The following is a 15,695-nucleotide window of genomic DNA, read 5'->3' on the forward strand; positions in this document are numbered from 1 at the left end:
TTTGTTATACAGCAGAAACTAACACAACATTGTAAACAATTATACTCCAATAAAGATGTTTAAACAAATAAATTTTAAAAATAAAATAAAATAGCTTATTGCCAAACAATAATAAAAGTAAAATTTACTATACTACCCAAAGCAATCTACAGATTTAATGCAATCCCTATCAAATTACCAATGGAATTTTTCACAGAACTAGAACAAAAAATTTTACAATTTGTATGGAAACACAAAAGATCCCAAATATCCAAAGCAATCCTGAGAAAGAAAAACAGAGCTGCACCAATCAGGCTCCCTGACTTTAGACTATACAACAAAGCTACAGTCATCAAAGCAGTATGGTCCTGGCACAAAAACAGAAATATAGATCAGTGAAGAGGATAGAAAGTCCAGAGATAAACCCACGCATCTTTTGTCCCCTAATCTATGACAAAGGAGGCAAGAATATTCAATGGAAAAAAGACAGCCTCTTCAATAAATGGTGCTGGAAAACTGGACAGCTACATGTAAAAGAATGAAATTAGAACACACCCTAACTCCGTACACAAAAGTAAACTCAAAATGGATTAAAAACCTAAATGTAAGCCTGGATAGTATAAAACCATTAGAGGAAAACAGAGAGAGAACACTCTCTGACAGAAATTGCAGCAGAATCTTTTCTGATCCACTTCCTGTAGCAATAAAAATGAAAACAAAAATAAACAATGGGACCTAATTAAACTTAAATGCTTCTGAACAGCAAAGGAAACCATAAACAAAATGAAAATACATCCCAGAGAATGGGGGAAAATATTTACACACTGGGTTTTGAGCAGTGTTTGGGGGGAGGCGTGAAGCCCATCAGGGATGGTACCACTCTAGATTTATGGTGTGCATTGTTCTTTAATAACAGCCCTCTAGCATGGCCTTGGTCACCTCCCTCTCCATTCCCTTCATAGACTGTTCTAAACCTTCTCTTACTCTCCTCAAGCTTCCAGCTTTACACATATTTTCCTTTATTCTCATCAGATAAGATAAACTTACATTGTATTTGAGAAAATGGAGTGCAGCAATCATTATCCTCCTCAATTTTCACAGACATTGCTTCCTCATGCCCACAGATTGCAATCTTATATGCATCTATTCTTATTTTCCTCTTTCCCTAAAAGGTCATAAAATAATCTGAAGGCCATCTGCTCAAAGCTCCTCAGGGACCTTCCTCCATCAGTTATTTTCTCTCTCACTTGGATCTTCAATCTCTTCCTCCATATGAGCTCCACTGTCCCTGGTTTATGAACATGCACATGTTTCCCAGCCCTAAAATGATTCTCTCTTGAATCAATGCCTCTAAAGCCATTGCCTCCAATTTTTCTTTCCTTTACAACCAAACTACTTGATGTTCATTTCCTCACCTCGCACTAAATATTTTAAATGATATATTATAAAATATTCCATATAGATAAGAAGATTAAAATATTCTGTGTAACTACCACTCACTTTAAGATCAACAATGTTCACCAATTGTACTCCCTTTCCTCTCACAGATGTATCCACTATCCTAAAGTGGAGTTTTCAGCGATTGAAGGTTAAATGGGTACATCAGAGGGATAGGCATACATTCAAATGTCAAACCAATAAAAAAAGTGTGCCACCCCATCTCTCAACTGAAATGGACAGCTGTTAAGGACTGAAATGTATCCCCTCAAAATTCATATTTTAAAGACTTTACCCTTAATGTGACTGTATTTGGAGATAGGGGCTCCAAATTACCTTTAAAAGGTAATCAGGGTTCAATGAGGTCACAGAGATGGAGCCCTAGTCCAATATGACTGGTGTCCTTATAAGATAAGGGAGAGAGAGTAGGGAGGCACACACACAGGGGAAGTCTTCATGAGGACATAGTGAGAAATCAATCAAGGAGAGAGGCCTGAAGAGAAACCAACCTTTCCAGTATTTTGACTTTGGACTTCCAGCATCTAGAACTCTGAAAAACTAGATTTCTGTTGTTTAAGCTATCTAATATATGGCATTTTGTTACTGCAGCCCTAGCAAACTAATACAACAACCAATAAATGTATGAAAAGATACCCAATCTCATTCATAATTTAAAAAATTATTTGAAAAAAGTGAAATATAATTATTCACTTACGAGCTGAATGACATTAAAATATTTGGGAATATGGAACTTATTGACTATGTGAGGAAACATGCCAAATATTGATGGTGTCAGTATACATTGATAAAACTTTTTTAATGTTTTAGTTTTAAATGATTTAGACTTACAGAAAAATTGTAAAAATAATACGACTTTCTGTATAACCTTCATCCAAATTCACTTAATGTTAACATCTTATATAACCAGAGTGCAATTATCAAAACCAAGAAATTAACATTAGCACAATAATATTAACTAATCCATAGGTTTTTATTTGAATTTTATCAGTTTTCACATTAATGTCCTTCTTTTCTTGTCTAGTATACAATCCAGGATCCCATATGTCATTAAATTGTCATGTTACCTTTGTCTTTTCCAGTGTGCAATAGTTCCTCAATCTCTATCTTTCATGATTTTAAGACTTCTGAAGAGTACTGGTGTGGTACACAGACTAATGATACTCAAGATGTCCATGTGCTAATCCCAAGAACCTGTTATTATCTTACTTTACATGGAAAAAGAGACTTTGCAGATATGATTAAGGTAAGGATTTTGAGATTGGAAGATTATCCTGGATTATCTGGGTATGCTCAACATAATAAAAAGGGTCCTTATAAGAGGGAGGCAGGAGGTTCAGAGAGAAAAGACAATGTGATGACAGAGGCAAAGGCAAGTAAGTGAGTGAGACAGTGAGAGTAATAGTGCGAATAAGAATAAGGGGGGCAGAGACGAGGGGAAGATGGTGGAAGAGTAAGACGCAGAGACAACCTTCCTTCCCACAGATACACCAGAAATACATCTACACGTGGAACAACGCCTACAGAACACCTACTGAACGCTGGCAGAAGACCTCATACCTCCCAAAAGGAAAGAAACTCCCCACGTACCTGGGTAGGGCAAAAGAAAAAAGAATAAATGGAGACAAAAGGATAGGGATGGGCCCTGCACCAGTGGGAGGGAGCTGTGGAGGAAAGGTTTCCACACACTAGGAAGCCCCTTTGTGGGCGGAGACTGTGGGTGGCAGAGGGGGGAAGCTTCAGAGCCATGGAGGAGAGCAGAGCAACAGGGGTGCGGAGGGCAAAGCTGAGAGATTCCCGCACAGAGGATCTGTGGCGACCAGCACTCAGCAGCCTGAGAGGCTTGTGTGCTCACCCACTGGGGCGGGCGGGGCTGGGAGCTGAGGCTCGGGCTTCAGTTGGAGCGCAGGGAGAGGACTGGGGTTGGCGGCGTGAACAGAGCCTGCAGGGGGTTAGTGCGCCACGGCTAGCCAGGAAGGAGTCCGGGAAAATTCTGGACCTGCCAAAGAGGCAAGGGACTTTTTCTTCCCTCTTTGTTTCCTGGTGCGTGAGGAGAGGGGATTAAGAGCGCTGCTTAAAGGAGCTCCAGAGACTAGCGTGAGCTGCGGCTAAAAGCGCGGACCCCAGAGACGGGCATGAGACACTAAGGCAGCTGCTGCCACCACCAAGAAGCCTGTGTGCAAGCACAGGTCACTATCCACAGCCCCCTTCCGGGGACCCTGTGCAGTCCGCAACTGCCAGGGTCCCGGGATCCAGGGACAACTTCCCCAGGAGAACGCACGGTGCACCTCAGGCTGGTGCAACGTCATGCCGGCCTGTGCCGCCGCAGGCTCACCCTGCACTCTGTGCCCCTCCCTCCCCCCTGGCCTGAGGGAGCCAGAGTCTCTGAAGCAGCTGTTTCTTTAACCCCATCCTGTCTGAGTGAAGAACAGACGCCCTATGACGACCTACACACAGAGGCTGGGCCAAATCCAAAGCTGAGCCCCTGGGAGCTGTGAGAACAGAGAAAGGGAAATTTCTCCCAGCAGCCTCAGAAGCAGCGGATTAAAACTCCACGATGAACTTGATGTACCCTGCATCTGTGGAATACATGAATAGACAACGAATTATCCCAAATTGAGGAGGTGGACTTTGAGAGCAAGATTTATGATTTTTTCCCCTTTTCCTCTTTTTGAGAGTGTGTATGTGTATGCTTCTGTGTGAGATTTTGTCTGTATAGCTTTGCTTCTACCATTTGTCCTAGGGTTCTATCCATCAGTTTCTTTTAAATTTTTTTTTAATATTTATTTTAATAACTTTATTTTATTTTACTTTATCTTCTTCCTTCCTTCCTTCCTTTCTTACTTTCCTTCCTTCCTTCCTTCCTTCCTTCCTTCCTCCCTCCCTCCCTCCATCCCTCCCTCCCTCTCTGCCTTCCTTCCTTCCTTCCTTCCTTCCCTTCTTTAGACAACGAATCATCCCAAATTAAGGAGGTGCACTTTGAGACCAAGATTTATGATTTTTCCCCTTTTCTTTGAGACCAATATTTATGATTTTTCCCCCTTTTCTACTTTTTGTGTGTGTATGTGTATGCTTCTGTGTGAGATTTTGTCTGTAGAGCTTTGCTTCCACCATTTGACCTAGGGTTCTATCCACCCCTTTTTTTAAAATTTATTTTCTTAATAATTATTTTTTTATTTTAATAACTTTATTATAATTTGTCTTACTTTATTTTATTTTACTTTATCTTCTTTCTTTCATTATTTCCTTCCTTCCCTCCTTCCTTCCTTCCTTCCTCCCTCCCTCCCACCCACCCTCCTTTCTTTCTTTCTTTCCTTCTTTCTTTCTTTCTTTCTACTTCTACTAATTCTTTCTACTTTATCTCCCTTTTATTCTGAACGGAGTGGATGAAAGGTTCTTGGTGCTACAGCCAGGAGTCACTGCTGTGCCTCTGAGGTGGGACAGCCAACTTCAGGAAGATGGTGCAAAAGAGACCTGCCAGCTCCACATAATATCAAATGGTGAAAATCGCCCAGAGATCTCAATCTCAACACCAGCACCCAGCTCCATTCAACGACCAGCAAGCTACAGTGCTGGACACACAATGCCAAACAACTAGCAGACAGGAACACAACCCCACCCATTAGAAGAGAGGCTGCCAAAAATCATAATAAGTCCACAGACACCCCAAAACACACCACCAGATGGGGACCTGCCCACTAGAGACACAAGATCCAGCCTCATCCACCACAACACAGGAACTAGTCCCCTCCACCAGGAAGCCTACACAACCCACTGAACCAACCTTAGCCACAGGAGACAGACTTCAAAAACAACGTGAACTACGAACCTGCAGCCTGCAAAAAGGAGACCCCAAACACAGTAAGATAAGCAAAATGAGAAGACAGAAAAACACACAGCAGATGAAGGAGCAAGATAAAAGTGCACCAGACCTAACAAATGAAGAGAAAATAGGCAGTCTACCTGAAAAAGAACTCAGAAAAATGATAGTAAAGATAACCCAAAATCTTGGAAATAGAATAGACAAAATGCAAGAAACATTTAACAAGAAACTAGAAGAACTACAGATGAAACAAACAACGATGAACAACATAATAAGTGAAATTAAAAATACTCTAGATGGGATCAATAGCAGAATAACTGAGGCAGAAGAACGGATAAGTGACCTGGAAGATAAAATAGTGGAAATAATTACTGCAGAGCAGAATAAAGAAAAAAGAATGAAAAGAACTGAGGACAGTCTCAGAGACCTCTGGGACAACATTAAACACACCAACATTTGAATTATAGGGGTTCCAGAAGCAGAAGAGAAAAAGAAAGGGACTGAGAAAATATTTGAAGAGATTATAGTGGAAAACTGCCCTAATATCGGGATGGAAATAGTTAATGAGGTCCAGGAAGCACAGAGAGTCCCATACAGGATAAATCTAAGGAGAAATATGCCAAGACACATATTAATCAAACTGTCAAAAATTAAATATAAAGAAAACATATTAAAAGCAGCAAGAGAAAAACAACAAATAACACACAAGGGAATCCCAAAAAGGTTAACAGCTGATCTTTCAGCAGAAACACTGCAAGCCAGAAGGGACACTCAGGACATATTTAAAGTGATGAAGGAGAAAAACCTGCAACCAAGACTAGTCTACACAGCAAGGATCTCATTCAGATTTGATGGAGAAATTAAAACATTTACAGACAAGCAAAAGCTGAGAGTTCAGCACCACCAAACCAGCTTTACAACAAACGCTAAAGGAACTTCTCTTGGCAAGAAACACAAGAGAAGGAAAAGACCTACAATAACGAACCCAAAACAATTAAGAAAATGGGAATAGGAACACACATATCGATAATTACCTTAAATGTAAAGGGACTAAATGCTCCCACCAAAAGACACAGATTGGCTGAATGGATACAAAAACAAGACCCATATATATGCTGTCGACAAGAGACCCATTTCAAACCTAGAGACACATACAGACTGAAAGTAAGGGGATGGAAAAAGATACTCCATGCAAAAGGAAACCAAAAGAAAGCTGGAGTAGCAATTCTCATATCAGACAAAATAGACTTTAAAATAAAGACTATTAGAAGATAAAAAGAAGGACACTACACAATGATCAAGGGATCGATCCAAGAAGAAATTATAACAATTGTAAATATCTATGCACCCAACATAGTAGCACCTCAATACATAAGGCAAATACTAACAGCAATAAAAAGGGAAATCGACAGTAACATATTAATAGTACGGGACTTTAACACCACACTTTCCCCAATGGAAAGATCATCCAAAATGAAAATAAACAGGGAAACACAAGCTTTAAATGATACATTAAACAAGATGGACGTAATTGATATTTATAGGCATTCCATTCTTAAACAACAGAATACACATTTTTCTCAAGAGCTCATGGAACATTCTCCAGGATAGATCATATCTTGGATCAGAAATCAAGCCTTGGTAAATTTGAGAAAATTGAAATTGTATCAAGTATCTTTTCCGAACACAACGCTATGAAACTAGATATCAATTAGAGGAAAATATCTGTAAAAAATACAAACACATGGAGGCTAAACAATACACTACTTAATAACCAAGTGATCACTGAAGAACTCAAAGAGGAAATTAAATAATACCTAGAAAAAATAACAATGGAGACACGACGACTCAAAACCTATGGGATGCAGCAAAAGCAGTTCTAAGAGGGAAGTTTATAGCAATACAATCCTACCTTAAGAAACAGGAAACATCTTGAATAAACAACCTAACCTTTCATCTAAATCAATTAGAGAAAGAAGAACAAAAAACTCTAAAGTTAGCAGAAGGAAAGAAATCATAAATATCAGATCAGAAATAAATAAAAAATAAATGAAGGAAACGATAGCAAAGATTAATAAAACTAAAAGCTGGTTCTTTGAGAAGATAAACAAAATTGATAAACCATTAGCCAAACTCATCAAGGAAAAAGGGAGAAGACTCAAATCAATAGGATTAGAAATGAAAAAGGAGAAGTGACAACTGACACTGCAGAAATACAAAAGATCATGAGAGATTACTACAAGCAACTTTATGCCAATAAAATGGACAACCTGGAAGAAATGGACAAATTCTGAGAAATGTACAACTGCCAATACTGAGTCGGGAAGAAATAGAAAATATGAACAGACCAATCACAGGTACTGAAATTGAAACTGTGATTAAAAATCTTCCAACAAACCAAAGCCCAGGAACAGATGGCTTCACAGGCGAATTCTACCAAACATTTAGAGAAGAGCTAACACCAATCCTTCTCAAACTCTTCCAAAATAGAGCAGAGGGAGGAACACTCCCAAACTCATTCTACGAGGGCACCATCACCCTGATACCAAAACCAGGCAAGGATGTCACAAAGAAAGAAAACTACAGGCCAATATCACTGATGAACATAGATGCAAAAATCCTCAAGAAAATACTAGCAAACAAAGTCCAACAGCACATTAAAAGGATCATACACCATGATCAAGTGGGGTTTATTCCAGGAATGCAAGGATTCTTCAATATATGCAAATCAATCAACATGATACACCATATTACAAAATTGAAGGAGAAAATCCATATGATCATCTGAATAGATGCAGAGAAAGCTTTTGACAAAATTCAACACCCATTTATGATAAAAATCTCTGCAGAAAGTAGGCATAGAGGGAACTTTTCTCAACATAAAAAAGGCCATATATGAAAAACCCACAGCCAACATCATCCTCAATGGTGAAAAACTGAAAGCATTTCCACTAAGATCAGGAACAAGACAAGGTTGCCCACACTCACCACTCTGATTCAACATAGTTTTGGAAGTTTTAGCTACAGCAATCAGAGAAGAAAAGGAAATAAAAGGAATCCAAATTGGAAAAGAAGAAGTAAAGCTGTCACTGTTTGCAGATGACATGATACTATACATAAAGAATACTAAAGATGCTACCAGAAAGCTAATAGAGCTAATTAATGAATTTGGTAAAGTAGCAGGATACAAAATTAATGCACAGAAATCTCTGGCATTCCTATACAGTAAGGATGAAAACTTTGAAAATGAAACCAAGAAAACACTCCCATTTACCACTGCAACAAAAAGAATAAAATATCTAGGAATAAACCTACCTAAGGAGACAAAAGTCCTCTATGCAGAAAATTATAAGACACTGATGAAAGAAATTAAAAATGATACAAATAGATGGAGAGATATACCATGTTCCTGGATTGGAAGAATCAACATTGTGAAAATGACTCTACTACCCAAAGCAATCTACAGATTCAATGCAATCCCTATCAAACTACCACTGGCATTTTTCATAGAACTAGAACAAAAAATTTCACAATTTGTATGGAAATGCAAAAGACCCCGAATAGCCAAAGCAATCTTGAGAACGAAAAATGGAGCTGGAGGAATCATGCTCCCTGACCTCAAACTATACTACAAAGCTACAGTAATCAAGACAGTATGGTAGTGGCACAAAAACAGAAATGTAGATCAATGGAACAGGATAGAAAGCCCAGAGATAAACCCACGCACATATGGTCACCTTATCTTTGATAAAGGAGGCAGGAATATACAGTGGACAAAGGACAGCCTCTTCAATAACTGGTGCTGGGAAAACTGGACAGGTACATGTAAAAGTATGAGATTCAATCACTCCCTAACACCATACACAAAAATAAGCTCAAAATGGATTAAAGACCTAAATGTGGGTGTGGGGTTGAGCCAGTTGTGAGACCCAGAGCTGCGGACGGGCAGGTGGTCCAGTGAGCTGGTGACAGAGCGGCGGGCATTGGGTTCGTGAGCTGAGCGCTGGCCCCGTATCAAGTTGGGCCGAGCCGCGCTGCAGCCGCTGCCGCCACCACCCCCCACCCGCAGCCAGCGACCCGCCACGGGCGCACTCCCACTCTGCGCTGTCTCTGATGGCGCCCATCTCTGGGGCCATGGTGAAGCACGAGCAGATCCTGGTCCTCGACCCGCCCACAGACCTCAAATTTAAAGTAATACTGCAGCCTTTTGACTATTACCCCAATGAGAAGAGTAAACACAAGTTTATGGTACAGACCATCTTTGCTCCACCAAACATTCCAGATATGGAAGCCGTGTGGAAAGAGGCAAAACCCGATGAATTGATGAATTCTAAATTGAGATGTGTATTTGAAATGTCCAATGAAAATGATAAATTGAATGACATGGAACCCAGCAAAGTCGTTCCCCTGAACGCTGCAAAGCAGGACGGGCCCGTGTCAAAGCCACACAGTGTTTCCCTCAATGATACTGAGACGAGGAAGGTCACGGAAGAGTGCAAGAGGCTCCAGGGAGAGATGATGAAGCAATTGGAAGAAAACCAACACCTGAGAGATGAAGGCTTAAGGCTCATAATGGTGGCACATTCGGATAAACCTGGATACACCTCAGCTGCATTCTTCAGAGATAATGTCACCAGTCCTCTTCCTTCACTTCTTGTTGTAATTGCAGCCATTTTCATTGTATTCTTTCTAGGGAAATTCATCTTGTAGAGTGAAGCATGCAGAGTGCTATTTGTTCTTTTTTCTCTTGACCAGAAAAAGATTTGTTAACCTACCATCTCACTGGTAGTGTGGCCCACAGTGACCATTCTTTGTGTGTACAGTGTCATATAGGCCTCGCCTGCAACAGTTTCATGGTTAGAAACACAGTAAGAGCTGACTGTTGGGCTCCCGGACAGCGTGAACATCACCAGACCATCCCTAACAGGTGTCATTGCACATTCAGGCCTTTATGAAATTCATAAATAAAGAATTGTTCTTTCTTTGTGGTTTTAATAAGAGTTCAAGAATCGTTCAGAGTCTTGTAAATGTTATTTTAATAATCCCCTTAAATTTTATCTGTTGCTGTTACCTCTTGAAATACGATTTATTTAGATTGCTAATCCCACTCACTCAGGAAATGTCAAGAGGTATTCTGCGGGGAAATGGTGTCTCTTACAGTGTAATTTTTCCCCTTTACCTTTGCTAATATCATGGCAGAATTTTTCTTATCCCTTGTGAGGCAGTTAACTGAGTTTTTCATCCTTCCAACCCTGTCCCATGGTATTTAACACAAAAATAATAAAACTGTTAACAGATTCTTGCTCAGAAAAAAAAAAAAACTAAATGTAAGGCCAGAAACTATCAAACTCTTAGAGGAAAACATAGGCAGAACACTCTATGACATAAATCACAGCAAGATCCTTTTTGACCCATCTCCTAGAGTAATGGAAATAAAAACAAAAATAAACAAATGGGACCTAATGAAACTTAAAAGCTTTTGTACAGCAAAGGAAACCATAAACAAGACCAAAAGACAACCCTAAGAATGGCAGAAAATATTTGCATATGAAGCAACTGACAAAGGATTAATCTCCAAAATTTATAAGCAGCTCATGCAGCTCAGTAACAAAAAAAATAAACAACCCAATCCAAAAATGGGCAGAAGACCTAAATAGACATTTCTCCAAAGAAGATATGCACATTGCCAAAAAACACATGAAAGAATGCTCAACATCATTAACCATTAGAGAAATGCAAATCAAAACTACAATGAGATATCATCTCACATCAGTTAGAATGGCCATCATCAAAAATCTAGAAACAATAAATGCTGGAGAGGGTTTGGGGAAAAGGGAACACTCTTGCACTGCTGGTGGGAATGTGAATTGGTACAGCCACTATGGAGAACAGTATGGAGGTTCCTTAAAAAACTACAAATAGAACTACCATATGACCCAGCAATCCCACAACTGGGCATATACCCTGAGAAAACCAAAATTCAAAAAGAGTCATGTACCAAAATGTTCATTGCAGCTCTATTTACAATAGCCTGGAGATGAGCACAACCTAAGCGCCCATCATCGGATGAATGGATAAAGAAGATGTGGCACATATATACAATGGAATATTGCTCAGCCATAAAAAGAAACGAAATTGAGCTATTTGTAAGGAGGTGGATAGACCTAGAGTCTGTCATTCAGAGTGAAGTAAGTCAGAAAGAGAAAGACAAATACCATATGCTAACACATATATATGGAATTTAAGAAAAAAAATGTCATGAAGAACCTAGGGGTAAGACAGGAATAAAGACACAGACCTATTAGAGAATGTACTTGAGGATATGGGGAGGGGAAGGGTAAGCTGTGACAAAGCGAGAGAGAGGCATGGACATATATACACTACCAAACTTAAGGTAGATAGCTAGTGGGAAGCAGCCTCATCACACAGAGATATCAGCTCGGTGCTTTGTGACCACCTGGAGGGGTGGGATAGGGAGGGTGGGAGGGAGGGAGATGCAAGAGGGAAGACATATGGGAACATATGTATATGTATAACTGATTCACTTTGTTATAAAGCAGAAACTAACACACCATCATAAAGCAATTATACTCCAATAAAGATGTAAAAAAAAAGATAAAAAAGGGAATAAGGGAGTACACAGGGGAAGATGGCGGAAGAGTAAGATGCGGAGATCACCTTCCTCCCCGCAGATGCACCAGAAATACATCTACACGTGGAACAACTCCTACAGAACACCTACTGAATGCTGGCAGAAGACCTCAGACCTCCCAAAAGGCAAGAAATTCCCCACATACCTGGGTAGGGCAAAAGAAAAAAAAAAAACAGAGACAAAAGAATAGGGATGGCACCTGCACCAGTGGGAGGGAGCTGTGAAGGAGGAAAGGTTTCCACACACTAGGAAGCCCCTTCGCGGGCAGAGGCTGCGGGAGGTGGAGGGGGGAGCTTCAGAGCCGCAGAGGAGAGCACAGCAACAGGGGTGCGGAGGGCAAAGTGGGGAGATTCCCGCACAGAGGATAGGTGCCGACGGGCACTCCCCAGCCCGAGAGGCTTGTCTGCTCACCTGCTGGGGTGGGCAGGGCTGTGAGCTGAGGCTCGGGCTTAGGTCGGAGCGCAGGGAGAGGACTGGGGTTGGCGGCTTGAACACAGCCTGAAGGGGTTAGTGCACCATGGCTACCCGGGAGGGAGTCCGGGGAAAAGACTGCACCTGCCGAAGAGGCAAGAGACTTTTTCTTCCCTCTTTGTTTCCTGGTGCGCGAGGAGAGGGGTTTAAGAGGGCTGCTAAAAGGAACTCCAGAGACAGGCGTGAGCCTCGGATAAAAGTGTGATCCCCAGAGACAGGCGTGAGCTGCAGCTAAAAGCCTGGACCCCAGGGACAGGCGCGAGCTGCGGCTAAAAGCATGGACCCCAGAGAAGGGCGCAAGCTGCGGCTAAAAGCACGGACCCCAGAGACGGGTGGGAGACGCTAAGGCTGCTGCTGCCGCCACCAAGGGGCCTCTGTGCGAGCACAGGTCACTATCCACACCCCTCTTCCGGGGAGCCAGTTCAGCCCGCCACTGCCATGGTCCCGGGATCCAGGGACAACTTCCCTGGGAGAACGCACGGCGGGCCCCAGGGTGGTGCAACGTCATGCCGGCCTCTGCCGCCGCAGGCCCGCCCCGCACGCCATGCCCCTCTCTCCCCCTGGCCTGCGTGCGCCAGAGTCCCCGAATCAACGGCTCCTTTAACCCTGTCCTATCTGAGCAAAAAACAGACATCCTCCAGCAACGTACAGGCAGAGGCAGGGCCAAATCCAAAGCTGAGCCCCTGAGAGCTGTGAGAACAAAGAAGAGAAAGGGAAATCTCTCCCAGCAGCCTCAGAAACAGCAGATTAAAGCTCCACAATCAACTTGATGTGCCCTGCATCTGTGGAATACATGAATAGACAATGAATCATCTCAAATTGAGGAGGTGGACTTCAAGAGCAAGATCTAGGATTTTTTCCCCTTTTCCTCTTTTTGTGAATGTGTATGTGTATGCTTCTGTGTGAGATCTTGTCTGTATAGCTTTGCTTCCACCATTTCTCCTAGGGTTCTATCCATCCATTTTTAAAAAATTTTTTTTCTTAATAATTAATTTTAATAAATCTATTATACTTTACCTTCTTTCTTCCTTTCTTTCTTTCTTTCTTTTTTCTTTCTTTCTTTCCTTCCTTCCTTCCTTCCTTCCTTCCTTCCCTCCTTTAGACAATGATCATCCCAAATTGAGGAGGTGGACTTTGAGAGCAAGATTTATGATTTTTTCCCCTTTACCACTTTTTGTGAGGGTATATGTGTATGCTTCTGTGTAAGATTTTGTCTGTATAGCTTTGCTCCCACCATTTGTCCTAAGATTCTATCCGCCCTCTTTTTGTTCTAAATAATTATTTTTTAATTCAATAATTTTATTATACTTTACTTTTATTTTACTGTATCTTCTTTCTTTCTGTCTTTTTTCCTTCCTTCCCTCCTTCCTTCCTTCCTCCCCCCCTGCCTCCCTCCCTCCTTTCTTTCCTTCTTTCCTTCTTTTCTTTCTTCCTTCCTTCCTTCCTTCCTTCCCTCCTTTCTTTCTTTCTTCCTACGTCTACTAATTCTCTCTACTTTTTCTCCCTTTTATTCTGAGCCGTGTGGATGAAAGGCTCTTGGTGCTCCAGCCAGGAGTCAGGGCTCTGCCTCTGAGGTGGGAGAGCCAACTTCAGGACACTGGTCAACAAGTGACCTACCAGCTCCACATAATATCAAATGGTGAAAATCTCCCAGAGACCTCCATCTTAACATCAGCACCCAGCTTCACTCAACGACTACCAAGCTACAGTGCTTGATAACCTATGCCAAACAACTAGCAAAACAGCAAAACAACCCCACCCATTAGCAGAGAGGCTGCCTAAAATCATAATAAGTCCACAGACACCCCAAAACACACCACCAGACGGGGACCTGCCCACTAGAGACACAAGATCCAGCCTCATCCACCACAACACAGGAACTAGTCCCCTCCACCAGGAAGCCTACACAACCCACTGAACCAACCTTAGCCACAGGAGACAGACTTCAAAAACAACGTGAACTACGAACCTGCAGCCTGTAAAAAGGAGACCCCAAACACAGTAAGATAAGCAAAATGAGAAGACAGAAAAACACACAGCAGATGAAGGAGCAAGATAAAAGTGCACCAGACCTAACAAATGAAGTGAAAATAGGCAGTCTACCTGAAAAAGAACTCAGAAAAATGATAGTAAAGATGACCCAAAATCTTGGAAATAGAATGGACAAAATGCAAGAAACATTTAACAAGGACCTAAAAGAAACAAAGATGAAACAAACAATGATGAACAACACAATAAGTGAAATTAAAAATACTCTAGATGGGATCAATAGCAGAATAACTGAGGGAGAAGAACGGATAAGTGACCTGTAAGATAAAATAGTGGAAATAACTACTGCAGAGCAGAATAAAGAAAAAAGAATGAAAAGAACTGAGGACAGTCTCAGAGACCTCTGGGACAACATTAAACACACCAACATTCGAATTATAGGGGTTCCAGAAGAAAAAGAGAAAAAGAAAGGGACTGAGAAAGTATTTGAAGAGATTATAGTTGAAAATTTCCCTAATATGGCAAAGGAAATAGTTAATCAAGTCCAGAAAGCACAGAGAGTCCCATACAGGATAAATCCATGGAGAAATACGCCAAGACACATATTAATCAAACTGTCCAAAATTAAATACAAAGAAAGCATATTAAAAGCAGCAAGGGAAAAACAACAAATAACACAGAAGGGTATCCCCGTAAGGTTAACAGCTGATCTCTCAGCAGAAACTCTGCAAGCCAGAAGGGAGTGGCAGGACATACTGAAAGTGATGAAGGAGAAAAACCTGCAACCAAGAATACTCTACCCAGCAAGGATCTCATTCAGATTTGATGGAGAAATTAAAACCTTTAAAGACAAGCAAAAGCTGAGAGAGTTCAGCACCACCAAACCACCTTTACAACAAATGCTAAAGGAAATTCTCTAGACAAAAAACACAAGAGAAGGAAAAGACCTATAATAATGAACCCAAAACAATTTAGAAAATGGGAATAGGAACATACATATCGATAATTACCTTAAATGTAAATGGACTAAATGTTCCCACCAAAAGACACAGATTGGCTGAATGGATACAAAAACAAGACCCATATATATGCTGTCTACAAGAGACCCACTTCAGACCTAGAGACACATACAGACTGAAAGTAAGGGGATGGAAAAAGATTTTCCATGCAAATGGAAACCAGAAGAAAGCTGGAGTAGCAATATTCATATCAGACAAAATAGACTTTAAAATAAAGACTATTAGAAGAGAGAAAGAGGGACACTACATAATGGTCAAGGGATCGGTCCAAGAAGAAGATATAACAATTGTAAATATTTATGCACCC

General features: G+C 41.1%; 2 protein-coding genes across 7 annotated transcripts in view; one reads left to right on the forward strand and one right to left on the reverse strand.

Annotated features, from left to right (window-relative positions):
- Nucleotides 1-15,695, reverse strand: part of OPHN1 (oligophrenin 1) — a 603,167-nt gene that overhangs the window by 70,046 nt on the left and 517,426 nt on the right. The window lies entirely within an intron of this gene.
- LOC105748287 (vesicle-associated membrane protein-associated protein A-like) lies at nucleotides 9,356-10,039 on the forward strand. Its single transcript, XM_033439138.2, has one exon. The coding sequence runs from the start codon at nucleotides 9,371-9,373 to the stop codon at nucleotides 9,965-9,967; it is 597 nt and encodes a 198-aa protein (XP_033295029.1). The 5' UTR covers nucleotides 9,356-9,370; the 3' UTR covers nucleotides 9,968-10,039.

This window comes from Orcinus orca, chromosome X (assembly GCF_937001465.1).
Source record: "Orcinus orca chromosome X, mOrcOrc1.1, whole genome shotgun sequence".
Taxonomy (NCBI): domain Eukaryota; kingdom Metazoa; phylum Chordata; class Mammalia; order Artiodactyla; family Delphinidae; genus Orcinus; species Orcinus orca.